Source organism: Haliotis rufescens, unplaced genomic scaffold, assembly GCF_023055435.1.
Source record: "Haliotis rufescens isolate VD_foot unplaced genomic scaffold, xgHalRufe1.0.p SCAF_7, whole genome shotgun sequence".
Taxonomy (NCBI): domain Eukaryota; kingdom Metazoa; phylum Mollusca; class Gastropoda; order Lepetellida; family Haliotidae; genus Haliotis; species Haliotis rufescens.
In genome coordinates, this window is record NW_025964361.1 from 13,066,244 (window position 1) to 13,093,978 (window position 27,735).

The window sequence follows — 27,735 nt, forward strand, 5'->3', positions numbered from 1 at the left end:
TACTGATGATACGATTACAAAGCAGGATGCATAAAAGTCCAAACAATGATGCGAATAATGCACAACTGGAATACACACACAATGTACATGACGCTCAGTCAACACACATGCAGAACGTGAGAGCGCATTAATCCTAAAACATGTCAACATTTCCAACTTCTCTTAACACATTTAAGAGCATAAAGTTTAATCAATACACTCTTAATTATTGTTAAGTCTTCCGTGCAAACAAGTTATTTGTAATCCGAATTAAAAGAACAAGCTGTGGTACTTATTGCCAATTAGCAGCGTACATGCATTCATGTCGTATGTCTTGTTTTCTCGGGAAGGAAAACAGCGCCAAATGTTTGCAGAAATAATTATCACTTCCTTGATGCTTAGAAAGGTATAGGAAATATTGACATTTTACAGTTGTGAATACTGTTGGTCTCAGACACATGTGTCGTTACAACGGGATATAATCAATTGAACTGCACGGAAAATTGTAGATTGAAGATGTTTATTTGAGAAAAGTTGACAAAGCCACCACAGCATTATCAAATATATCCACGACAACCTGCTATATTATTACAGTAAATATGCCATCGAGGGAGATAATATGATAATACAAAACATAGAATTAACGAAAACTAACCTCGTCTTCAGTCCCAAAGCATTGAAAGTTTCGATGAGAAGTATTAAATTTTCATTCTGGCTATTTTGAGCTTTAACAAATAATGCAGTCTGGACAGGACAAGTCACAAGTGTGTGTGTGTGTGTGTGTGTGTGTGCGTGTGCGTGCGTCTCTGTGTTAGTGTTAGTGTGTTAGTGTTAGTGTTAGTGTGTTAGTGTTAGTGTTAGTGTGTGTGTGTGTTAGTGTGTGTGTGTGTGTTAGTGTTAGTGTGTGTTAGTGTTAGTGTTAGTGTGTGTGCGTGCGTCTCTGTGTTAGTGTTAGTGTTAGTGTGTGTGTGTGTTAGTGTTAGTGTTAGTGTTAGTGTGCGTGTGTGTTAGTGTTAGTGTGTGTTAGTGTTAGTGTGTGTTAGTGTTAGTGTGTGTTAGTGTTAGTGTTAGTGTTAGTGTTAGTGTGTGTGTGTGTGTGCAGGGTCCCCCACCTTTTGAAAACCAAATGTAGTATGGTGTAGGCAGTAAAATTATCTGAGAGAGGGTTTTGATATTTTGTGTCGAGGGGCCCCCACCTTTTGAAAATTTATGAATTAATAGAACTTATAGCAATACATATGTTGAGGGCAGATGCACACAGGTGGGGTTAGTGGTAACGGTGTTGGTGAGCATGTGGGTGTTCGTGGGTGTGGGTGTGGATAGGTGATGTATGTTCGTTGGATGGATATGGTGTGTGTTGTGTGGTTAGAGGAGGGCGTGAATGAAGTATAGACCAAATAGGACAAGACAAGAAAGTTCAACAAACAGTAAGATGACAGGTTATAAAGTGTACATTGTGCTGATCTATGCCGTTCCTGTCTACATCCTCTGTACTTGCATCCTAGCAAGTCTCTCGGGGCTGTAGTCCGGCGGGGGAACACTCCTGAACGTGACAGTGTCCGAACACTGCGTGATGCTGTATTGGTTCGTGTGATTTACTTGGTTATCTCCCTTATCGTTTCTTTCCACATCCGGGGTATAGCCGGAGTTAGCGATGGCATATGTGGACCGCTTCGCGCCCATGGTGAGAGAACCGTCTTCATCCCTGGCATAACGCCCTGTCCGAAACTCAGGATTTGCTGGACCCCAATCTGATGTAGGTTTCAGGGAGTTTCTCTGCAATAGTTAATGCGCAAGTGAGTTGAGGTGTTCTATGCCGCGGTCAGCGGTATTCCAGGTTTGGAAAATAATCGATACTAGACCAAGCATATTTGATTGACTAAATACAAATACGACCCAGGCCGTTGGGCAGTGTTATGTGGTTCTATTACAGCTGATCTTAGTTCTGTAGACTTATATATACATAGCATGATTCTTTAAAATATCTTCATTTTACTAGTTGTTACACAGTAAACATGCTCTCTCACATCTTGCTTGTTTACAGGGTCATCCCGTTTCAATTCTTAACTGATGGGAAATACAACTTAGTTTTGCAAGACAGTTTGAAAACTTAGAGATACTGATTACATTTAGATAAATTTTCTAGACCAAATGACGTTTTATACAAAGAATAACTATACATTTTTTAACTGTTACAGATTTGTTCGAAGGAAGACTTTAACCGAAATGTAAATTCTAAAATAAATTGAAGAACGTCACCAACAGACTGATTTTCCCAAATATAGTCAAAACCATTGGTGTAGAGCAAGTGCTTAATCTTAGATAACCAGTTGATCTTTCCATTATTTGCAAATAACAGCACCACATAAAATATTTTCACATATCCTTTTTCAGGAATATTTACAATTCGACACCAGTTTTTACAGCACGTCTGTAAGCATATATATAGAAGGGATATACCTCGACCACCGATCTAATGCAGTCACCTCTTCCGCCCAGCAATTCTAGATATTCAATAAGCTTCTCATACTCAATGCATAACTGCTAAAGTACTCACTAATACACAACAAATTGTAGAAAACGATTCGAAATAAGTGACATTGTTTCGCGCAATAATGCAACACGACTACGGAAGTAGTGCGCTAGTGGTCGGGGCCTGATTTTGTAAGGTTTATAGAAACACAGATCTATTGATTTCAAACTCAGTATCTCTAAATACGATACTGAAGGATATATTCGATTGTTGGTCAACAATCGTTATAATATTCGTCTTTGTATGCAGAGTTGCGCCCCTTGGGCACGCCAGAAACCTATGATTTTGGGTTCGAATCCCGGTTCGCCCCGATTATGTTTCTAGGTTTGTCAGCACCATACCCGTGCTCGTGGGTTTCACCAAAGTGGGCTTTCCTCCCACATTAAGCTGACACGCCGCGTTATAACAGTAATACTGTTAAAAGCGGAGTTAAACCCAACTCACTCACTCACTCTCTTTTACGTGTCTGAGTTCATTCCAATGATAATTATCATCTGAAGCATTGACATGTGTGTCTTGAGTTGAACTCTACACAGAGTGGGGCACTTTGACTCGTAAAAGACGTAACGAGGCTTCATGAAAATTACCTAGAAATGAGGCTCCTAACGTTTATCATGCAAATGGACATTTTCTCAAGATCCTTCATTGATACCAACAACAGGAGGAACTCACGAAGCCGTATCTGTGGATCTGGACGGAGGCTACAATGATGATGAGCAGCACGGGGAGGCCGACCATCATCCACCCCACGCCCTGCGCCCACGTGGGGAACGTGTAGTCTCCGTACTTAGCGGGCGAGTTCTGGACACTCGAGATGATGATGATGAACTGGTGGAATGAGAAACAAACGCAGGATGACACAAGACAGGTAAGAAACAACTCATTTGGGTGCAATTATGTTAACACAATGGCTAGGTTAAATGTATTTCTGAATAAATGGGCATTGGTATCTCAACAGCTGAAATGTTGTAATGCGTGCAGTATCAGTATTAATCAGTATTAACAATTCTGTAATATGTCTTTTTGTTTTTGTTTGTTTTTGTTTAACGCTGCACTCAGCAATATTCCAGCAAGAGGACGGCGGCCTGTAAATGAGCGAGTCTGGACCAGACAATCCAGTGATTGACATCTTGAGCACCGATCTACGCAGTTGGGATACGATGACATGGATCAACCAAGTCAGCTTGCCTGACCACTCGCGGCGGTCGGGTAGCCTAGTGGTAAAATCGTTCGCTTGTCACGCCAAAGACCCGGGTTCGATTCCCGACATGGGTACAATGTGATGAGCCCATTTCTGGTGTCCCCCGCCGTGATATTGCTGAAATATTGCTAAAAGCTGCGTAAAACCATACTCAGTCACTTGCCTTAGCCACTTGATCCCATTAGTCGCCTCTTATGACAAGCATGGGTTGCTGAAGACCTATTCTTACCCGGATATTCACGGGTCCTGTAATATATCTAAATATATACTTCCATTAGCGTACAAATTAGGGTGAAACATCTTTGACACAAATCTGACTGTGTGAGGTTTGTTTTGATACTCTGTGAATTCTATTGTTAAAATGCAAGTCTCATGGGTATACACAACTTTGGATAGATCGTTAATGCAAGTATCGTATTCAAAACATCGAAAGCGGCGCGTAAATAAGGTTTATATGCCTTTTGTTCTGTCTATCAATTTCAAAGGCTGAAACGTAAATACAGAGGAGGCGGAACCTTTATATACAGAGGAGGCGGGGCCTATATATATAGAGGCTCCGTATATGGTCCCGTTGGAGGATTACCTCCAGAATTACGCACTTGATCGCACCAACCCGCCCCTCGGTTCACACTACAACAGGCAAGTCCACGTTCACAGTCATGGTCGGCTGCACACGTTCTCACCAAAGCTGACCTACTCTTCACCCCTTTTAACACTTAGACATTCACCTATTCACAATAAAACAACACTCATTCGACGCTGTACTTTCCTTCGTCTGAGTCTGATTAAAGACGTAAACTATTCTCCTCTATCTTGTCACAAATACAGACCTCAAAATACGTACTTTTAATGAAGAGTACGTTTTCACACTTTTTTCCTGGCCATCGTATTGTACATCATGCTGGCTACATAATGATGTAGGAAAACTCTATTTCTATGTTTCATGATACTTGCACTCTAACTTGAAAGGTAGATTGACACACTTTACCATTAACTCGGAGATGAGCCAGTGGTCTGAGTCACCACAATTTGCTGTGCAGAGTTCCGCAACTTGGTCGTGCCAGGATTCTGATTTGGGTTCAATTCCAGGTTTGTCTGATGAACAAGAAGGATTAACTTACCAGGATAGTTGCTGGAGTCAGGACAAACCACGTGACCATCCAGTACACGTTTGGCTTGTGTCCAATCATCATCTCGATGTCAGCCATGAACTTCCGCATACCTGCACCGTGAATAAGTAGAGATATTATACGTCAACCTTGACTCCCCTCACACCTGCACCGTGAATAAATAGAGATTTTATACGTCAACCTTGACTCTCCTCACACCTGCACCGTGAATAAGTAGAGATATTATACGTCAACCTTGACTCCCCTCACACCTGTACCGTGAATAAGTAGAGATTTTATACGTCAACCTTGACTCTCCTCACACCTGCACCGTGAATAAGTAGAGATATTATACGTCAACCTTGACTCCCCTCACACCTGCACCGTGAATAAGTAGAGATATTATACGTCAACCTTGACTCCCCTCACACCTGCACCGTGAATAAGTAGAGATATTATACGTCAATCTTGACTCCCCTCACACCTGCACCGTGAATAAGTAGACATATTATATGTCAACCTTGACTCCCCTCACACCTGCAACGTGAATAAGTAGAGATATTATACGTCAACCTTGACTCTCCTCACACCTGCACGGTAAATCAGTAGAGATATTATACGTCAACCTTGACTCTCCTCACACCTGCACCGTGAATAAGTAGAGATATTATACGTCAACCTTGACTCTCCTCACACCTGCACGGTAAATCAGTAGAGATAACATACTCAAGCCTTGACTCAACTCGCACCTGCACGGTGAAGAAGTAAGAGCTAATATACATGTCAACATTGAACCCCGGTATACCTGCATGGTGAATACGTACAGATAATATATGTAAGCACTGACTCCCCCTCACACCTGTACGGTGAATAAGTTGATATAATATATACCAGTCTTGACTCCCCTCGCACCTGCACTGTAATAAGTTGAGATGATATATACCAGTCTTGACTCCCCTCACACCTGCACGGCGAATAAGTTGATATAATATATACCAGTCTTGACTCCCCTCACACCTGCACTGTATATAAGTTGAGATAATATATACCAGCCTTGAACTCCTCTCACACCTGCACTGTATATAAGTTGAGATAATATAGACCAGCCCTGACTCCCCTCACACCTGCACGGCAAATAAGTAGAGATGATATATACCAGCCTTGACTCCCCTCACACCTGCACTGTATATAAGTTGAGATAATATAGACCAGCCCTGACTCCCCTCACACCTGCACGGTGAATAAGTAGAGATAACATAAGCCAGCCCCGAAGACCTGGGATCTGCTTTTCAGAAGTACGGAGAAGCTCTCTTGATGTAGTAATTAAATGAAAGCGCCATGCGCCAGTCTCAGCATCCCGCTACTCACCGTACACATACATGAGGCAGATGATCTCCGCCAGAGCCACTATCATCAGGTTGTAGTTGCCACAGTACCAGTCCATCAGTGTCAACACGTAGATACCACCCTAGACACAGAGATAGCCAGGAGTTAAATACTCATTGTACACGCAATGTATTAGAGAAATGCACAATTTGCACATGCATGAAACGATATTTTTTTATGAATTCTTTATTCAGTACTTTGTACTCAGGCCCTTTGAACAAAAGGTATGGCATATTTATGGCAACAGTCACAATGATAAAATGCGTATTCTTTCTTCTTTACTGTGATATAGATATTTAACGATATTAATAATTATTAGCTGTAGATAAAAGAATATCAAACTTATGGACATTTGGGTGTAGATCATATTTTGAAGGAATATAGACATGGCGTAGGTGAATATATGCAGGGCACACTAGCAGGAAATGAAACTCGTCTTTTATTTGCCAAATTGACATAGTCTGCAAAATCTTTCTTCACGAGGGATGTTAAGTTTTCTACCAGTTTCTATTTCCCGCCAGTGTGCACTGCACCAAACCTTGACATACATGTCCGGAATTTACTCAAGGTTACACAATACAAATATTTCACAAATATTTTCACTTCAACGTTAATTTAAAATGAGAATAGGACATTTTGGAGCTATTACATAAACTTCTATGCCATATTTGTTTTTCAAACGTTGTGACAAGTAGATTATTTCTCATTCAGGGAAAGGTGCAACGCATTTTATTCATTGTTCAAGCTAACCATGGTTCATAAACAGTGTGTTTAGATAAACCTGATTTATGTGTAAATTTAGTGACAAAACTATTTCCATAATGCCAAGAAAGCTCCATTGAATGATTTCGACCTTATTATAAGCATGTGTTCAGGAATCTCTATCAAATAGTGATGATATCAGGAGTTCGCGAAAAGGTTAGCGTCTCCTGCCCGCGAGCTTACACCCATCGTCTTAAGACCCGTGAAGATCCGGGGTAGAATAGGTCTTCAGCAACCCATGTTTGCTGTAAGGGTCGACTAACGGGATAGGGTGGTCAGGCTCGCTGAGTTGGTTGATGCATGTCATCGCATCCCAATTGCGTGGATCGATGTTCGTGGTGTCAATCACTTGATTGTCTGGTCCAGACTCGATTATTTACAGACCGCCGTCATATAGCTGGAACATTGCTGAGTGCAGCGTTTAACAGTAAACAAACAAACAAAACACCTGTCATAAACACATGCGAGTGCAAATCAATTGTTCACCTGAAAAAACACAAAGTAAATAATTTAGACATAAGTTTTGTTCCTGGTGCATCCAATTTGGAAACGTCCTCAACACGTCTATCCTAGGGCATTGAAGCAAGAGTCGTATGACACACGTTGAAATCTTCGTGGAAAGTGCATGCTTGATTGTACCCTTAAAAGTTGGGAAATGAAGACCTAAGAACCTACCGTGGTGACCTTACAGGAGGCCGACTGCGCAACAGAAGAAGGTTAACCTATCATGGTGACTTGTGGAATACCCAACAGGAGGCCGACTGCGCAACAGAAGAAGGTTAACCTACCGTGGTGACTTGTGGAATACCCAACAGGAGGCCGACTGCGCAACAGATGAAGCTTAACCTACCGTGGTGACTTGTGGAATACCAAACAGGAGGCCGACTGCGCAACAAAAGAAGGTTAACCTTCCATGGTGACTTGTGGAATACCCAATAGGAGGCCGACTGCGCAACAGAAGAAGGTTAACCTACCGTGGTGATTTGTGGAGTACCAAACAGGGGGCCGACTGCGCAACAGAAGAAGGTTAACCTACCGTGGTGACTTGTGGAATACCCAACAGGAGGCCGACTGCGCAACAGAAGAAGCTTAACCTACCGTGGTGATTGTGGAATACCAAACAGGGGGCCGACTGCGCAACAGAAGAAGGTTAACCTACCGCGGTGACTTGTGGAATACCCAACAGGAGGCCGACTGCGCAACAGAAGAAGGTTAACCTATCATGGTGACTTGTGGAATACCCAACAGGAGGCCGACTGCGCAACAGAAGAAGGTTAACCTACCGTGGTGACTTGTGGAATACCCAACAGGAGGTCGACTGCGCAACAGAAGAAGGTTAACCTACCGTGGTGACTTGTGGAATACCCAACAGGAGGCCGACTGCGCAACAGAAGAAGCTTAACCTACCGTGGTGACTTGTGGAATACCCAACAGGAGGCCGACTGCGCAACAGAAGAAGCTTAACCTACCGTGGTGACATGTGGAATACCTAACAGGAGGCCGACTGCGCAACAGAAGAAGGTTAACCTACCGTGGTGACTTGTGGAATACCCAACAGGAGGCCGACTGCGCAACAGAAGAAGGTTAACCTATCATGGTGACTTGTGGAATACCCAACAGGAGGCCGACTGCGCAACAGAAGAAGGTTAACCTACCGTGGTGACTTGTGGAATACCCAACAGGAGGCCGACTGCGCAACAGAAGAAGCTTAACCTACCGTGGTGACTTGTGGAATACCCAACAGGAGGCCGACTGCGCAACAGAAGAAGCTTAACCTACCGCGGTGACTTGTGGAATACCCAACAGGAGGCCGACTGCGCAACAGAAGAAGGTTAACCTACCGCGGTGACTTGTGGAATACCCAACAGGAGGCCGACTGCGCAACAGAAGAAGGTTAACCTACCGCGGTGACTTGTGGAATACCCAACAGGAGGCCGACTGCGCAACAGAAGAAGGTTAACCTACCGCGGTGACTTGTGGAATACCCAACAGGAGGCCGACTGCGCAACAGAAGAAGGTGAAGGCCGCCTTGTTCTTCCGGAAGAATTTGGGATGTATGTCGGAGATGCCACTTATCACTGCCTCCATCATGGCGAACTACGGACAAAGGTCACATAGGATATAACTTATAGATTCGTCTAGCCCCGTTCATGGGGTTCTAATGTCTGGATCTAAGGTGACTCTCTGGACAATGCAGTGTCATATATAAAAATCCCCTGGATTTGGAACTACATGTATTGCCAACTTCAATAGCGTACAGAAATCTACTTCATCCTGATAAAGTACAAATACTCTTTGTTCTAAAATAAATATCAGACAAATGTTCACATTTGTAACTAATAACATATTCTAAACATTTTCTGAGTGTACATGTACCTGACTGTCCAGTCCCACAGTAAGGATCATAAAAAAGAACAAAAACGCCCAAAACGAGGACTGTGGGAGTCGAGCAAGTCCTTCTGGGTAAGCGATGAAAGTAAGACCTGGTCCTGTGAAGAAATGTGTGAATCAGTGCGTTAAGGAGTAGACCAATTATAAGTGAATTATTTTAAAAAAATAATTCTGTGCTACAGACAAATTTATTAATCCATTTTCCTGATTATATGAACATACGTCTAGTTGCCGGTTTGAATTGACAAAATGTTTCAAATCAGTAAACGAGGGGAAAGAGATAGAGATAGAGATCACCTTGATCCACGACGTCAGCGATCTCCTGGTTCGTAGTATACGCCATGTTACCCAGCAAAGAAAAGATGGCGAAACCAGCGAAAATACTCGTGGAACAGTTAATGACAGCCACCACAATGGCGTCTCTGGAAAAAGAGATGTTATTTGGTAGCTAAAGGTTAACTTATTTAAGAAATAAAGTTTGCTCTACCCCCATGCGTAGTGTAGTACAGTATAGTTTTGCCATGAACTGCTATGGTTAAAGCACGAGTGCTTTGACGTTATAATAGTTCAGGGCAAAAGAATACTTTATTACACCATACATGGGGGTAGAGCAAACCTTTTTACTTTTCAAAGATGCCAAATTTAAGACTAACCTGTGTTTTATTAGAGATGGGTTTAAAAAGAAAGAGAAATGAGTGGTGCCCTAAATTGAAAATCCACGAACTGACGGGCTGTTCCACCTAATTGCCTGTTGCCTGTAAGAGACACACTTACGTTTCAAACACATTAGAACAGCTCTAAAATGGGTTGTTTATTGTTTATTATTCATTATCCGCTCAGTGTGTGGTTATCAATAACCACATGCAGCAATAAGAAGACTTCTTAAATTTAAGTTTTTATGCTTAATTGCTTCAATTATAGCACGTGACTCGAAACATTCCACAAGTGCATTGTAGCGCCGAGCTAACATGCACAATGGCTAATATCGCCGAAGTTTGGTGTCGCTGGTTATTGTGAGCTGAATTGAGTTTATGTTCTACAAGTTGCAACTTTGTTTGTTTCCGCCACTAATGTTAGCAGACTCAAGCAACTGCAAGCCATGAAATAGTGTGCTTATCGAACTGGGTGCGCTACATGAGAGAGAAACCGACGTGAATCGACGGCCTGGGGTGTGATATGGCGGACGAAAACATGGCGGAAGAAGAGGAACAGCGGCCGGTATGTTTGACTGTTGCATATTGTTAAATGCCGTATGCTGAGCAACAGGTGTGCATGCATGTGGATATGAAATTTTTCAAGGATTGTTCATTCCTTTGTCACGAGAGACATAACTCGTAGAGAACCAATGCCTCGGAACCTCGGACAATTCTGCGACTGCTGTTGGACGATGGCCTATTGTCATCCGCAACACATTGATTTGATGGTATGATAAGTTTAGGTACATTTATTCGTCTCAATAAGCCCTTTACCACCATAAACGACCTTGGCCTTGACATACCTCGCATTGAAAAATGTCGCGTCATTGATTTAGCAGACGATGTAGAGGGAAAAATATCATATTTATAGATAATCAGATCGCTGGCTTTTTTCAGTGCGGGGTATGTCAAGACCATGGTCGTCTATGGCGTCTACGTCAGTACTACAAACACAGCCAGGGTGATTTAGTCCATCGCAACAACAACGGCACAAATACCATAAACTACCACCCAGCACTAACACTATCAACACCAGCACCATCAACATCAACTCAACACGAACACCAACACCAAAACCAACAACACCACTATCCACACCAACACTACAACACTAACAGAACAAGCGCAACCCCATCCACTACCATCAACGCTACAACTACCACCATCGCCATCAACATTGCAGTCAGAACCACCACAACTGCAACAACAGCTACAAACACCACCAACATATCCACTAGCAGGAACACTACAGCTGCAAACACCACCACCAACAGCCCAACAGCTACAACCACCACCACCACCACCACCACCACCATCAACTCTGTGGCCCCAACCAATACAAACAACAACACAGCCACAACCACCACCACAATCAACACTACAGCCACAACCACAACCATCATCAATACTACAGCCACAACCACCACCATCATCAACACTACAGCCACCACCACCACCACCATCAACACTACAGCCACAACCACCACCATCATCAACACTACAGCCACAACCACCACCATCATCAACACTACAGCCACAACCACCACCATCATCAACACTACAGCCACCACCACCACCATCATCAACACTACAGCCACCACCACCACCACCATCAACACTACAGCCACAACCACCACCACCATCAACACTACAACCACAATACCCCCACCAACAACACTACAGCCACAACCACCACCACCATCAACACTACAGCCACAACCATCACCACCATCAACACTACAGCCACAACCACCACCACCATCAACACTACAGCCACAACCATCAACACTACAACCACAATACCCCCACCAACAACACTACAGCCACCATCACCAACAACACTACAGCCACCACCGCCATCAACACTACAGCCACCACCACCACCATCAACACTACAGCCACCACCACCATCAACACTACAGCCACAACCACCACCATCATCAACACTACAGCCACAACCACCACCACCATCAACACTACAGCCACAACCATCACCACCATCAACACTACAACCACAACCACCACCATCATCAACACTACAGCCACAACCACCACCATCATCAACACTACAGCCACCACCACCACCACCATCAACACTACAGCCACAACCACCACCACCATCAACACTACAGCCACAACCATCACCACCATCAACACTACAGCCACAACCACCACCACCATCAACACTACAACCACAACCACCACCATCATCAACACTACAGCCACCACCACCACCATCATCAACACTACAGCCACAACCATCACCACCATCAACACTACAACCACAACCACCACCATCATCAACACTACAGCCACAACCATCACCACCATCAACACTACAACCACAATACCCCCACCAACAACACTACAGCCACCATCACCACCACCACCACCATTAACACTGCAGCTACAACCGCCATCTTTAACACTACAGCTACAACCGCCACCACCACCACCAACAACAATACTACAGCTACAACCTCCGGCACCATCAACACAACTACCACAACCGCCACCACCAACAACACTGCAACCCCAGCCACCAGCACCAAAAACAACACTACAGCCCAAACCATCATCATCAACACTACAAACACCACCACATCCTCGACCATCAACACTAAAACAATAACCACGACCACCACCAACACGATCACAACCACATCTTTCACAAAACAACAAGCGTCTGAACCTGTATGACCAGCTTCACGACCTAAGCTACAACCCCCACCACCATCAACACTACAGCCAGAACCACCACCACCACCACCATCAACACTTCAGCCACAACCATCACCACCACCTCCACAATCAACACTACAGCCAGAACCACCACCACCACCATCAACACTTCAGCCATAACCACCACCACCTCCACAATCAACACTACAGCCAGAACCACCACCACCACCATCAACACTACATCCAGAACCACCACCACCACCATCAACACTACAGCCACAACCTCCACCACCATCAACACTTCAGCCAGAACCAGTACCACCATCAACACTGCAACCACAACCACCACCACCAACAACACTATAACCACAACTACCAGCACCAACAACAACAACACTACAACCACCACCACATCCTCGACCATCAACACTAAAACAATAACCATGACTACCATAAACACGATCATAATCACATCTTTCACAAATAACAAGTTTCTGAACCTGTATGACCAGCCTCACGACTTCACCAATGATCACAGCATCGACAACAAACACCAGCAGTCTTTCTACATGCACCTGTAGATGTTGTTGTTGAATTTATTGTAGCTCGCCATGGTGGGCAAGGCGCCGAAACCAACCCCCAAGGAGTAGAATATCTGTGTGGCTGCTTCACCCCATACCTGTAACCATAGAATCATTAAGATAAAGACTCGATATCATACCGATATATCTACACTCGTCTGACATGGGATCCATACAACATTTTCTGTTTTAAAATACTGACCCATTTAATGTACTGATCAATAATATCGAACACACGGGTTCAGTTCGTACGATCAATATGATATTTACACAATTAATTTTGTAAATTAATAACAGCACAAGCAAACGGTGCAGTTATTATCTTACCTTGGCTTCCCGCAGTTTTTCAGGCTGTGGCACGACATAGAACTGTATGCCCTTCTCGTATCCTGGCAACGTCAGGCCCCGGATCAGGAGGATTAGTAGGATGACGAATGGGAAGGTGGCAGTGAAATACACGACCTGGAGTGAGTGAGTAAGGGGCATTTGACACCAAGAAATAATCCAGCAATATCGTATCTGTAGAAACTATGACTGAACTTCACCGATGTAAAGAATCGAACACAGGGCTTTGGTGCGATCGGTCTTAATTTAATCACAAAGTTCCTTAACTGCTTACCAGGGTGAGAGAGTGAATGGAGAGTGGCAGCATACGCGGTCAGGAGTACGAGGGGATATGAGAAAGTTTGAACCTGGCCTTGTTCTTATGATTACGTGTGGTATATATCACTACTCAGCTGCGCGTGTCGAGTCATCTTTGACTTTCTGATAATTTAATTCGACGGAGGTACCATATTCCTAGCATTGAAATAAACAAACTCAGCATAGAGCATATTTTAACCTCAGTTGGCCTACAACCAAAGAATATTGATGAACGGTTGCGTGCTGTATTAGGCTGGATGCCTCATCATATGCGACAATGACAATAAAACGCCGGGCGACCCACCACCAGCACCACAATAGAACAGACATCGTCCTCATGACGCTCCATGAGTTGGAGGAGAACACATGCTTCTTGTATCCTTCATGAACGTCTACATCTGTCGAAGGTTTGTTCCTAAAATTATATCTGGCAAAATAATCGGTACGCAGGGCACTACATCTAATGTCCCGTTAACCATATATAATCGCAACCCAGAAGATGTTCATTTTAGCCTTGTTACAAGGTGATGATACCTGGATCCATCACTATTATCCCCGGAGCAAACAAGAATCCATGGAGTGGAAGTTCGTCGGGTCTCCTCAAACCAAGAAGTTTATAATTCATAGCAAAGGCATAACACACACATGGATTACTTGCCATGGAGAACAACTATGTATGGTTGACAGTATGCCAACTTATTGAAGAGATTGAGTCGATCAAATAAATAAATAAATAAATAAATGTACATTGTACAATTCCAACTGCATCATCAGCATGTGTTTATGATTTATTATAGTGATGAGAAAGCAATATTTCAGTTCTATATATGCTAGACTCAAAACGTTGTGATACCTCCTCGTACATCGACGACACTAGAACTATAATATGTATTTACACTTTGGGCAATTGCAAGAAAGTACGTGTAATATCAATCCCTGTTCTCAGAAGACGATGGCATACCAAATTAAGCAAATTTTGTACTCAAAACGAATTGAATTTGTGTAAAGTTGAAGTTTATGTTAAATCTGTTTTCAAGAATGTTGATGGCTTGCAAGACAAAATCATAATTTTGAAGTTAAGGATAAAACATGTCTTCAAGGTTTACATTTTCAACCTAAACCGAGGAGTTTTTTTTTTAACCGACTAAATGCAAGAAATGTCAGAAAAAAATAGGAAAACATCGGGATACCTTATAGTGAAACAATACAGTGTGTCGCGGTATAATAGGTATTCAATCAAAGAAAGAGAGAGGAAGACCACTAGCAACATGCACACAACTGAAGTCATAACACATAAAATTGAACAACATTTTATAAACTGGCTCAGTGGGAAAACAGTGGTTTTCAAAACTTAGGTTCAGAGTTCGATTCACGTCATAAATGTTCACGTAAAAAGAGAACTGTAACTCATAACCAACCAAGAATCCCATTCATTTCGAAAAGCCAGTTTATAAAACTTCAAATGTAAAACATACATGTAGGTCTTAAAATTCAAATGTAATATCTCTGAACAGCTCTAACTTGTAAATAGTACCTCTCACAAGGTTACGATGAGATACGACGATACATACAATATAATAGGCAAAAGTGGCAGTAGGTTTATAAGCATTTTGAATCACTACTTAAATCTAAGCCAATATGTGCTCATGTTTCTGTTTTCAAATGAAAGTTAAAAATAAATCCTTTTACGAAATAATTTAGATACAATTGCAAACTAAAGATTGTGTATATTCCAGGTTTTAAGAAGTTTATATTGCCGGTAAAATCAAGCTGGAAAACATCAGATTAGATAGGTTTTTCTGCTTTTAGGTGTCACACAATTGAACTTCCCATATATATTTGGACATGTTTTTGTTTTGATTGAGATCCAGTATCTGGCTCATCATCGCGCTTATGTTACAGCGTTTACATGTTTCATAGAACTACATGTATGTACAGTATGTATTGAATAGCTATGTATCACATATTTGTCACAGGCTTTCCCCTTCATCATTATTTTCGATTATTTATTTTAGTTTCCTGTTTTTCGATAAACAAGGTGAACAATTGATATAACAGTAATTATCACTCCCGTTATCAGCAGATATCCCACTCACAACAGTAACGCTTCATTTAAATTAAAAATAACATCAATTTCCTTTTCTTGTATAACCATAAAATAAACAGTTGAAAAGAGATCGATGGCGAGGATCTGATCTTTACAGGGGACGTTACGTCGCGTGTGTCTGGCCTACCGCTTCACATGGAGTTTATGAGTTACTATTGTATTGTATCTATGTACATAATTGACAGTGTTAAATAACGTAAACGGTTGTTTTCTGCTGTCTATACAGTATCTGAATAACCCCGTGAAGATCCGGGTTGGAATTGGTCTTCAGTCACGCTTGTCGTAGGATTCGACCAACGGGATCGGTTGGTCAGGCTCGCTGACTTGTTGATGCATGTCATCTTATACAAATTGCGTAGATCGAAACTCATTATGTCATTCACTTGATTGTCTTGTCCAGACTATAGCTGGATTACAGCTGGGATTTTGCTGTGTGCGGTGCTAAACAACAAAAGGCAATCATATATACACACCAAGTGTTTTAACTGCCATAGTTAAGATGCACATTGAAGTATGACATACGTCGTATCCTGAAAGAAATTCTACAAATTTCCTACTCCGTTCCGTGGTGCAAAAAGACAGGCACATAGGCTATAACCGCGACAAGAACTTCTTGAGCTACCTTTTTCAAGATTGATAACAATGTTGCCTTTTTCAAAGGTTAAACAAGTTCGTTTCTAAAAGAAGAAACAATATTCAGATTGTCAGAGAAATAAGATATTGTTCATCCGAACAATATATATTGTAGGTATGGTATTGAATACTCAATGAACGGATTCCCCTTCCTTCGATCAATTCCCTCAAACAATTTTCTCACATGTTATCCATATATTGAACTCCAAGTGTTAAAAAATCGAAAGTTGGGACAACGGAATTTACACAAATCGACTTGGACATAGTCGTACAGTAAGATAGTCAAACAAAGGCCAAACAAAACTGAAGCAAATAAAATCAGTAAAGACCACACTTGGTCTCGTAAACAGCGAGTGTAAGACATTAAGGGATGAGTTTTAAGGTCGCGGTGAGCGGTATTACAGTTACATCACAAAATAGGGATGAAGAGCCTGAAATAGCTTCGGCTAAATGTACCTGCTTGATGCTGATAGACAGATATCCTTATCGAGGCACATCTGGGGGACTGACCGACCTAGCACGAGCAAGGGGCTCAATTCTGTACAGTGTCTGTAATCCTCTCTCAGATATCTTTGGTAACAAGGCAATAACACGGTACATGATAGTTACACCCATCCATATCGTGAACGTGATGACACACGTGTGTGGTCACTACTGTAGCGTATGGTAAGAAGCGTAGCTACCTTCCCCGACGACTTGATGCCCTTCAGGAGACAGAAGAAGATAAGGATCCATGCCAGGATGAGGGTCACTACAAGCTTCACGCTGACGTCGCCAAGGTCATGGATTCCGCTTGATTCGTGTAGACGTAGCACAGAGCGCCTGAGTGGCCCATGTATATATGATAAACACATTGTTAAAATACATTCTATGATTGTCGTAAACTCAAAACAATATACGCGAATATAACGAAAATTGAATAATAGTAATATGACAATGGACGTTAGTAGTTTGTGGTCTAACAAAATGTGTCGAGTGGAATTTCTTAGTCGTGCATATAGTCGTTTAAATCCAAGGTTCGACGTGATTATTATCCCTTACATCGTGGTCGTGGGCCTCAACGAGCAGTCATGGTTTGGGTCTTTCCTTCTAGATTAATCTAACAATCCATGATGTAAATGAGATACAATTCAAAGCGGCGTTGAACCCAACTCACTAACTAGCTTTAAAGTAGTCCAATCTCATTAAAATCAGATCTTTGTTTTCGCCACAGCTTAACAAAGATCTGAGGACATCCCATTACAGGTCACGTCAGAACGACCTTTCGCGACTTTTGACCGACCAATGAAATGACTGACAAGCAATCGACATCAGCCAATCAGAAGGCAGCGTTTTCGAGCTTTACGACACTAGTTTCAAACTGGCGACTTCGCTTCAAAACATATTTTGACGCATTCTCGATTAAAAAAAATTAAAACTGACGATAACATTCTGGAATGGCTTATAGATGGCCTAGATTGTATGAATATAATCATAAAACCCGTAACTGTCGTTCGGAATTACCCATGTTAAAAATTTCGTGGTTGCATGATACGAAAACACATTCCGACTGTCACTTTCATGATCTGGTAAGCGACGCTCTGATTGGTTGGATGAAAGGTCGTTCTGACGTGACCCTTAATGGGATGTCCTCAGATCTTAGTTTAGCATAGAGAGAACAAACATCTGATTTTAATGAGATTGTAAAGTAGTCATATATTGAACAGAATAAGTTGAACATCAGTTCTTTCATACATTACCAACAACCGTGCCTTCAAATAAATTAATCTTATATCATCTTAATCAGAATTTCAGTATTTCATGGCATGCCAGTTTAATGTTGGAGCCCAAGTCGAGAACCTTTACCAATTTTGTTGAAGCATACGAGAACATCAGAATTGGGCGAAAATTAGAATCGAACCCTTGACCAGCGGAACCCGACATGAGCCACAACTTTGAACTGTTCCTGGGACCACGGAGTTCCGGGTATCCCCATCATAAACTGAACCCAAACTCACGTCCAGTACTCCTCGCTGGCGGACGTGTACACAAACTTGCAGGAGTCGAACGCTCGGTCTGACAGCATGGTGGAGTTGATGCTGTCAAATTGAGGCAGCAATGTACTGTTGGAAGTGACGACGGACACACACGTGCTGTTGTATAGCTCCTCTAGACAAATGAAAGTAACAACGTGATACAATAATTGCTGGTTGTTCAAAGGAACATGTTGATAGATATATTGAAGACTGCATTTTCACCATAATAAACAGTAGGTCAGGTAGCAAAATTGTAAATTGCAGTTATCTTAGCGAGAGATACATTAATTAATAATTAATTAATGAAATGTCTGTTTAGATTCGTTATTCAAACAATATTCTCATCGTGCTGTGCGAAACGCCATTTTCATGTATGAATAACTTCTTGGGAGTCGTGCGCCTTAACCACTCACGCCATGAATGTGATTCACACTACCAGGAATGTTCGACACGTGTAGGTAACCGGAATGTAAGATAACTGACAGTAACAAAGATGTACAATATTTGACGGTAACAGGAATGTTCTACACTTCACGGTAACGCAAAAGTACTACACTTAACGGTTACTATAAAACCACGACACATGATGGCAACAGGAATGTACGACACTTGATCGACGGAGCAATGTCCCACACTTAATGTCAACAGGATTGTACGAGTCCTGGCGGGAACGGAGATGTCCGACACTTAACGTTAACGGAGATGTCCGACACTTAACGTTAACGGGGATGTCCGACACTTTACGTTAACGGAGATGTCCGACACTTAACGTTAACGGAGATGTCCGACACTTAACGTTAACGGAGATGTCCGACACTAAACGTTAACGGGGATGTCCGGCACTTAACGTTAACGGGGATGTCCGACACTTAACGTTAACGGGGATGTCCGACACTTAACGTTGACAGGGATGTCCGACACTTAACGTTAACGGGGATGTCCGACACTTAACGTTAACGGGGATGTCCGACACTTAACGTTAACGGGGATGTCCGACACTTAACGTTAACGGGGATGTCCGACACTTAACGTTAACGGGGATGTCCGAAACTTAACGTTAACGGGGATGTCCGACACTTAACGTTAACGGGGATGTCCGACACTTAACGTTAACGGGGATGTCCGACACTTTACGTAAACGGGGATGTCCGACACTTAACGTAAACGGGGATGTCCGACACTTAACGTTAAAGGGGATGTCCGACACTTAACGTAAACGGGGATGTCCGACACTTAACGTTAACGGGGATGTCCGACACTTAACGTTAACGGAGATGTCCGACACTAAACGTTAACGGGGATGTCCGACACTTAACGTAAACGGGGATGTCCGACACTTTACGTTAACGGGGATGTCCGACACTTTACGTTAACGGGGATGTCCGACACTTAACGTTAACGGGGATGTCCGACACTTAACGTTAACGGGGATGTCCGACACTTAACGTTGACGGGGATGTCCGACACTTAACGTTGACGGGGATGTCCGACACTTTACGTTAACGGGGATGTCCGACACTTTACGTTAACGGGGATGTCCGACACTTAACGTTAACGGGGATGTCCGACACTTAACGTTAACGGGGATGTCCGACACTTAACGTTAACGGGGATGTCCGACACTTAACGTTGACGGGGATGTCCGACACTTAACGTTGACAGGGATGTAAGACACATTACGGGAACAGGTCTAGGAATGTAAGACAATTGACATTATAGGAATGTACAAGTGACGGTAATCCGAATATTCGACACTTGACGTTAAAAGGACTGTATGACATCGAAGACATACGACATGAATACAAATCTTATTATCCCGAAATAGATTAGTCTCGAGTTCAACCGCGGTTAGTAGTGCAGTTCCGGTGGCACATATATGTCATGTCAGCATTATACCACTTTATCACTTTCCGTTTTTCTCCCACGGGAATGATCATATCCATTTTTATAGCGCACCAGACAAACTCACTCACTCACTCACTCACTCACTGAAGCACGTACCGTACATGCTGTCTAGCCTGGCGGTCTCGTTCATCCCAGTGAGGTCGGGAAACGCCTCTGTCCTGCACGTGTCCGTATTCCACGTGTTCGTACATGTCGCCCACGGCACCTCAAGGTCAAGGTTGACAAGGGAGACAAACAAGTAGTACATGGCGTAGGTAATGATGATGTTATAATAAATAGAAATCATACTGCTGATGGTAACCATGGCGATCCCAATACCTGAGCGAGAAATAGAATAGAGCATTAAACCTATGTACACACTACTTGACGGAGTGCTACAAAGAAGCCAAGGGAGAGAAAGAATAACCCGTTAGGTACAAATACCATTGGGACGTATGTAGATGTATATCCAAAGCTACATTGTACATGTATTTCATTCATCATCGTCGATGCCAGATTTGTGAACTATATGCCAACAGATTTATACAAACACGTGGGAAGTAAGACTGGAGCAATCACCATCTTCATAATTTTATTATGAAATGCAATGAATATATACCATTACAGACACAAATACAAAAAGGTTATTTCAAAAAACAACCTTGAAACATTTCCGACGTCGTTAATGCATTCGGGACACACTAGTGACGTAGAAAAGATTGTTATTTTGTTAATATTATTTTCAAAACATGCTGGGGAAACAGGGACTTGTGTCAGGGGGGAAGCCTACCTGTAAATATGGGGCTGACCTTCCACACAGTGACCGGCCCCTCGGATGAGAACTGACCAACGGCCAACTCCATGAAGTACAACGGCAGGCCAGCAATCACCAGCATGATGAGGTACGGGATCAGGAACGTAGCTGGTGGACAGTATCATTCGCTGTTAATGTGTGTTAGTGTTACTGGTACTGGTACCAGTACTGATTTGTAAAGGGGTTGCACATCCGCTTATCTTACCTTGTCAAATACTTCAATGTTATTGGTCAGTTTCCATGTATTAACGGAACAAATATGCCGCGCCGTCAGGGCAACTGACATTTTACCGTTCTTTTTCCGACGTCTGTAATCTCTGCAATTCATGCACACTATTAATATTGACTTTAAATGTACGTGATGCGCACAGCCAAAATATAAACGAATATCCTTTTGTTGTGTAAGTACGGTAAAGGATAATTGATACGGTAAGATAAATTAGTTTTAAACGTATCCCGCGGGAAAGCGGTTTGATGCACATAGCCACACAAAGAGTATATCAAACCATATTCACCGAGAGAAAGTACACGAACTGTAACCTGATGTTGAGTCATATCCCGTTAAATCGAGCGTGCAGCACACATTGATGTTAGACAGAAGCATGTATTGAACACTGTTCATGACTACAGATGTTAATATCTAAGATGAATGGACAAAAAATAAACAGCTGTTCCAATCTTTGTAGCTTTACTGCGAACTTCAACACGACTAAAACAGTTGTATTGTTTCAATATAGAGTGAGTATGGTTTTACACCGCTTTTAGCAATATTCCAGCATTGTGCCCATGTCGGGAATCGAACCGGGGTCTTCGGCGTGACGAGCGAACGCTTTCACCACTGGGCTACCCCACTGCCCCGTTTCAATACATACGTTGATTATGCCCTAATGTATCATTACAGGTATTTATAATTCCTCATTTCTTATTCAAAATGGTTTGTATTTGGCTGCTCTGGAATACAAATGTCTTCAACAAGAACGGTTTTCATTAATACCCCTGCTGTATAAATCTTTTCAAAGCAATGTATCATGCTAATACTAACTACCCAGAGAGTATTCCAACAGCCTTGACAGTAAATATATCCACGCAGCCAACTAACTCGCACAGGGTCGGTTTTCTTAAATATCTCGGAATGTATCACACAGGTAATACTTTGACTCAAATCCTGAAAAAGCATAATAAAGCTAAAATTGACACAAAAATGCGCTAGTATGAAAAAGTAACGTCGTATTTACGCTGAAAAACATCTTGTTTTCAACTCGTGTAATTTGCGCCAAATGACACCAAAAGTAAAGTAAACAATATTGAAGTATTATTGTGTGTCTGAGTCATTAACGATTGTGTTCCGGAAGCACTTCGGTGCGTGATATAAGTTTGATTTACTTCAAAATATTAACTAAAAGGGCTAAAAACTAAATCATGCTCTATATGCTCGGGTAAAATCAGACATTTTACTGTCCAGCTTGAAAATAGCTGTTGAGAAATACCTCAGTAAGTCAGTCATAATGACAGCGCGTCGTAATGCATTTACTTCAAGTACACGACGTCCAAATGGCCGACACGTTAAACGTGACGGGGGAACTTTCCGAAGTTGTTAATGAACCTGTGGCGGTTACATGGGATCGTCATCATTGAAACTAAAAAAATGTTTTATGATAAACCTAACTGAGCTTATCTTAACTTGAATCCCACAGGGTATCCTACTTTAACGTGGCTCGGCACATGGTACACGTTGTAACTGAACAATAGGTTAATGTTTTTGATGTGCTGTTTCTGAGGTTAAGATGGTTGTCATGAACAGTGGAATTCTAGCTCGATTCAAATCTTGCGGCTACAAAATGACTCCCCCCCCCCCCCCCCCCCCACACACACACAAACACAGAAAGTTGCGATTGGATTTGTTTTAAAACAAATACTATGTAAATATAGTTCTGAGCGTGAGAATAGATCCCTTGCAATCCCCCGCGTAGAAAACAGGCTGCACTTGGATTTCTCGGAGAAAAAAAACCTTATACCCCGCCATGAAGAAAACGACGCATGAGTTTATGAAAGTCACGTGCCACAGCACAAGATAACCCCAGCTCAATCGAACAGCTGATTTCTATTAATTTTCAATTCGTGTTAATTCTTTTACAATGGCAGATTGAAACATGTCGGTACGAAAAAATCGTTGTAGCAGTATCACAAGGTACAAATGTGGCCTTATGTGTCCCTCGGTAAGTGTTACCTACGGTATACGTAGGACGAATAAAAACACATAGATCCCTCGTGATACTGGTACAGCTTATATTATTCTTATGTTACAATGGTCGATCTCAGTCAATCAAACTGTTGTACATAGATAGTGTTACAAATATGAATTATCGCTACCATATGCTGCCAGTACCTTTTGGACAAAACTGAAGTCTTTTCCGTAAGGAATGATCTTGACAGTGACCTGGAAATGTGACTATGATACATCTCCTTACGCACACACGGTATTTATACAGCAAAACATCACAGGTTACATCTGGTTACTTCCCCTTGACTCGTATTTGCACACACGAAACGAGTAATTTCTGACCAGAAGTATCATCATCATCATCATCATAAAAAAAAATTGGGTAAATAATTATTTATCTTATGTCCTAGAGTTGTCTTCCCTTGGGCAGCTGTCGATACTCCTTGGTAACATTACCTCCTCCATTTCTGTAGACAACATAAGGAAACCTCCAGATGTTGCCGAGTCCCACGGAGAAACCCACACAGGACAGGATAAAGTCCAGCTTCTTGCTCCAGGTTCCCCGTTCTATCTCCTCCTGTAAGGTAGAAAATCCGCCTCAAACACAAGAATATCAATGTACCGATACTGATGCTTGTAATTATTTAAGAATTGACTTCAACATTTGTTGCGTTCATGGAGGTGAAAACGTAGACCGATGTGCTCACTCTGTAAATCCAACTTGTGGATTTCAACACACTGGCACACTGCTCTTTACGTTAATACCCCAATAAACACAAACAATAGTGAAGTCAATTATTGGGCACGAAACAGGCACGCATCACTGTTACGTTAAAGTGACGATATCAATTGGCATGAACATAAATTTGACCCTGGACCGGATTCACAAAACAACCGCAGGTCTAGGACTGTCATAAGACTAAGTAAAGGTATACGAGTATGACTATGATTGTATGCAATATTGTATGTGTACCTTGACCCACAAAGCAACGATAGCCCTACGACGATCGCAACTCCCATACTGTAACATTGACGGAAGTGAGGTGTACTCAATGGGACTGTTCGTATTTTCTGGGTCATACAGATATACTCATCACAATTGAGTTTTACTGTTGAAAGCAAAATCTTGGATACATCACGGACACGTAATTACACGACCACACGAAACAACTTTCATGTTGTTTCTCATTCGAGATGCCTTTATCTGAGTACCTCAGGTATTTAACGAAGTACTTCTGAATTCCACCCTCTGATGACAAATAGTTCTTTCTACCCCTGGGTGCCTCATCACGTCAGAGCAAAGAGGATAGAATGTAAGAGCAATCCTTAACAAAGGACAAAATTTGACTGATTTCTCAACTTTGTACCCCACTATCAAACAAGGCAAACTGAAGGAAAACATCATTCCTTGATCCATGGGGCATTTGTCACAAACATGATGACCATATGTCCTATAGTCATATGCTATCTTCAGTGCTTCAGGACAAATTGTCAAAAATGAAAGCTAATGTCACCTGAAGTTTACTGAGAAAACAATATGTGAAAGGCTGGACTTCCTCATTGATAACATCTATTTTAAATTTGGGGGTGAGACTTTCAGGCAAGAAGTGGCGTCCTTATGGGTGAGACATTCAGGCAAGAACTGGCGTCCTTATGTAGGCACCAACTGTACTCCCCTTTTTGCTGATGTCTTTTTGATGCTTTTGAATCTTTCTGCTCGGATTCTGCAAAGTCAAAAACGAGGTAATTTTGCAAAGAAGTTTCACTTAAGCTTAAGGTATATCGATGATCCGATATCGTTAAAAAAGGTCAATAGCTACTTCCCTTCCTCAAATTTACCCTCCTGAACTAGAATTAAAAAAGAAGAACAGTGAGACCGCCACCTCTGCTTTATATTTAGACCCATGCATAACCTTTCAGGATGACAAAAACCTCTCCACAACTTTCCCTTTATGTCGAGCAATATTTCAACAGCTCCAGCCTTTGGTGTTTACATTTTAAACTTACAAGGTACAATCGAGCATGTTCTTCCCGCGCATACGTCTCATGCTCAAAAGTTGTTTGATCAAAATGACAACAATCAAGGCCCCAGAAAAGCTTTCAAAACGTTATATGGTACATAAGTGCAGGGCATTTGCAAGTTAAAATATCAGTGACGCTCACTCTCAGTGATACGCTCACATTTTCGCGAACACCTGGCATTATCACTATTTGATAATGATTTAGAAACATACGTTCATGATATAGTCGGAATTGTACAATCGACTCTGCTTTTAGCAGAGATTTCGTAAAAAAATGGAAACGCGTGTATCACAATTGACTCACTTACCTAAGAATTTCAGATTAGATAGCTTCATCTTTATGCATTAGTTAACCTTTGTTAAACGCATACATATATATTTTAGTGCAACTTAACACTTGATGATTCATGTATTATGAGTCAATAAATTGTGAACACGTGAGAAGGCGTGCCACAGCAGCTGATTGACATAGTAGGCGTGTCACAGCAGCTGATTGACATAGTAGGCGTGTCACAGCAGCTGATTGACATAGTAGGCGTGTCACAGTTGCTGACTGACATAGTAGGCGTGCCACAGCAGCTGATTAACATCGTAGGCGTCTCACAGTAGCTGATTGACATAGTAGGCGTGTCACAGCAGCTGATTGACATAGTAGGCGTGTCACAGTTGCTGATTGACATAGTAGGCGTGTCACAGCAGCTGATTGACATAGTAGGCGTGTCACAGTTGCTGATTGACATAGTAGGCGTGTCACAGCAGCTGATTGACATAGTAGGCGTGTCACAGTAGCTGACTGACAAACAATGTTGCCTGCCCGCTGTGTCTGTGTAGTTCATCAGGGATGTAATAAAACACGTCCTTCACGAAATTACTGCTCATTAATGCTACGACAGGGCGCTCTATTGTATCCAGCATTCTTCCATTTGATTTTCAATTCAGTGGTCAAAGTCTGTATGTTTTTTCACACTTTATTGTTTAAACGTATTCCCACTCAGTCGCTATGACATGGGGTCAGTACGAAATCATGATTTCAGGGGAATTGGTCGTGTTTCATAAATGATACGGTATGCTCGATTTGAAACGTTAAATATTCACGTGCATTTGAATGAATACTTGAAACAATGGAACGATTGCATTCCAGAGCTATGGCACAACAACATCTTCAGATGATGTACATAGCTACAATTAGCTATAGTATATCAGTCCCGTGTTACGAATATTACAATTATGAGTACATTTACAATTTCAGTTTGAATAAATTCATAGAAATGTGAAAATGTACATTTTGTTTGGTCTTCGATGTGATGCGAATATAGGGATTTGAAATTCCAAACATGTACAAAACGTCCCCACCAATAATATATCGCAGTTGGTTGTGTATAATGTAGAGCTATTTGCTCTACTCCAGCTTAATACTTAACTTGAAGGCATTTGTCGGATGACCTATCTAAACCCGTACAAATGACCTCCTCTAAAACATAATTTATTACCACATTTAATAACCATATATTGTCCAAATTTGTTCATCTGTTATCTTGCAAGGTCATATGGTAAGGACGGTCTTAAGTATAACATAACACGTACGTGCCATACACAGGCCGCCAAGCGTTCAACTTACCTCCTTGTCCAAGGCCATCGTGTAGAGATTGAAGGTGAGCTACAGAATTGAGAAGGAGTCACTTCGGCAAGGGCAGGTATTCCACAAGATTAAGACTCTGGTAGAACCCAAATGTAAAGTCCAACACGTTACACGGGAGTTCCTACTACCATAACACTGCCACGACAATGTGGACCTCACCAGCCATTGTAGTCCCATCACGATCCAGGCACCTGCCGTGGCATATTAATTTATATTTCTACATTGTAGATGACGCTTTGTTTCGTAGGTGGCGTAGGGAACGTTGGCAAGTGAACACGTACATGTCCCGGGCAATTCTATTTATTCAATATTTTAAAAATATAATGGACAATATCATTTCCATAATAATATAATATATCTCTTCCTAGAGGAGTCCATTGTAACCAAGAAACCGGAACGTACAGAACTAAATTGTGAAATCAGCAAATGACCACACAAGA

At 42.0% G+C, this 27,735-nt stretch overlaps 1 protein-coding gene across 1 annotated transcript; it reads right to left on the reverse strand.

Annotated features, from left to right (window-relative positions):
• Positions 1 to 1,020: 1,020 nt before the first annotated feature.
• Positions 1,021 to 27,469, reverse strand: LOC124141890 (sodium-dependent proline transporter-like). The gene is made up of 15 exons (XM_046510072.2): positions 27,275 to 27,469; positions 24,092 to 24,212; positions 21,391 to 21,522; positions 20,718 to 20,939; positions 18,699 to 18,849; positions 17,385 to 17,523; positions 13,647 to 13,781; positions 13,314 to 13,417; positions 9,659 to 9,783; positions 9,347 to 9,459; positions 8,936 to 9,067; positions 6,191 to 6,290; positions 4,835 to 4,935; positions 3,185 to 3,340; positions 1,021 to 1,755 (listed from the first exon to the last, which is right to left on the reverse strand). Exons 1-15 carry the CDS (start codon positions 27,290 to 27,292, stop codon positions 1,459 to 1,461), a joined length of 2,046 nt encoding a protein of 681 aa, XP_046366028.2. The 5' UTR covers positions 27,293 to 27,469; the 3' UTR covers positions 1,021 to 1,458.
• Between the last annotated feature and the right edge of the window lie 266 nt (positions 27,470 to 27,735).

Bases quoted from the DNA above. Each gene is read 5' to 3' on its own strand.
- LOC124141890 (XM_046510072.2), bottom strand. The intron at 13,782-17,384 runs GTAGCTACGCTT...CACTCACTCCAG, and splicing joins GCATCAAGTCGTCGGGGAAG to GTCGTGTATTTCACTGCCAC. The intron at 9,460-9,658 runs GTGATCTCTATC...ATTTCTTCACAG, and splicing joins CGCTGACGTCGTGGATCAAG to GACCAGGTCTTACTTTCATC.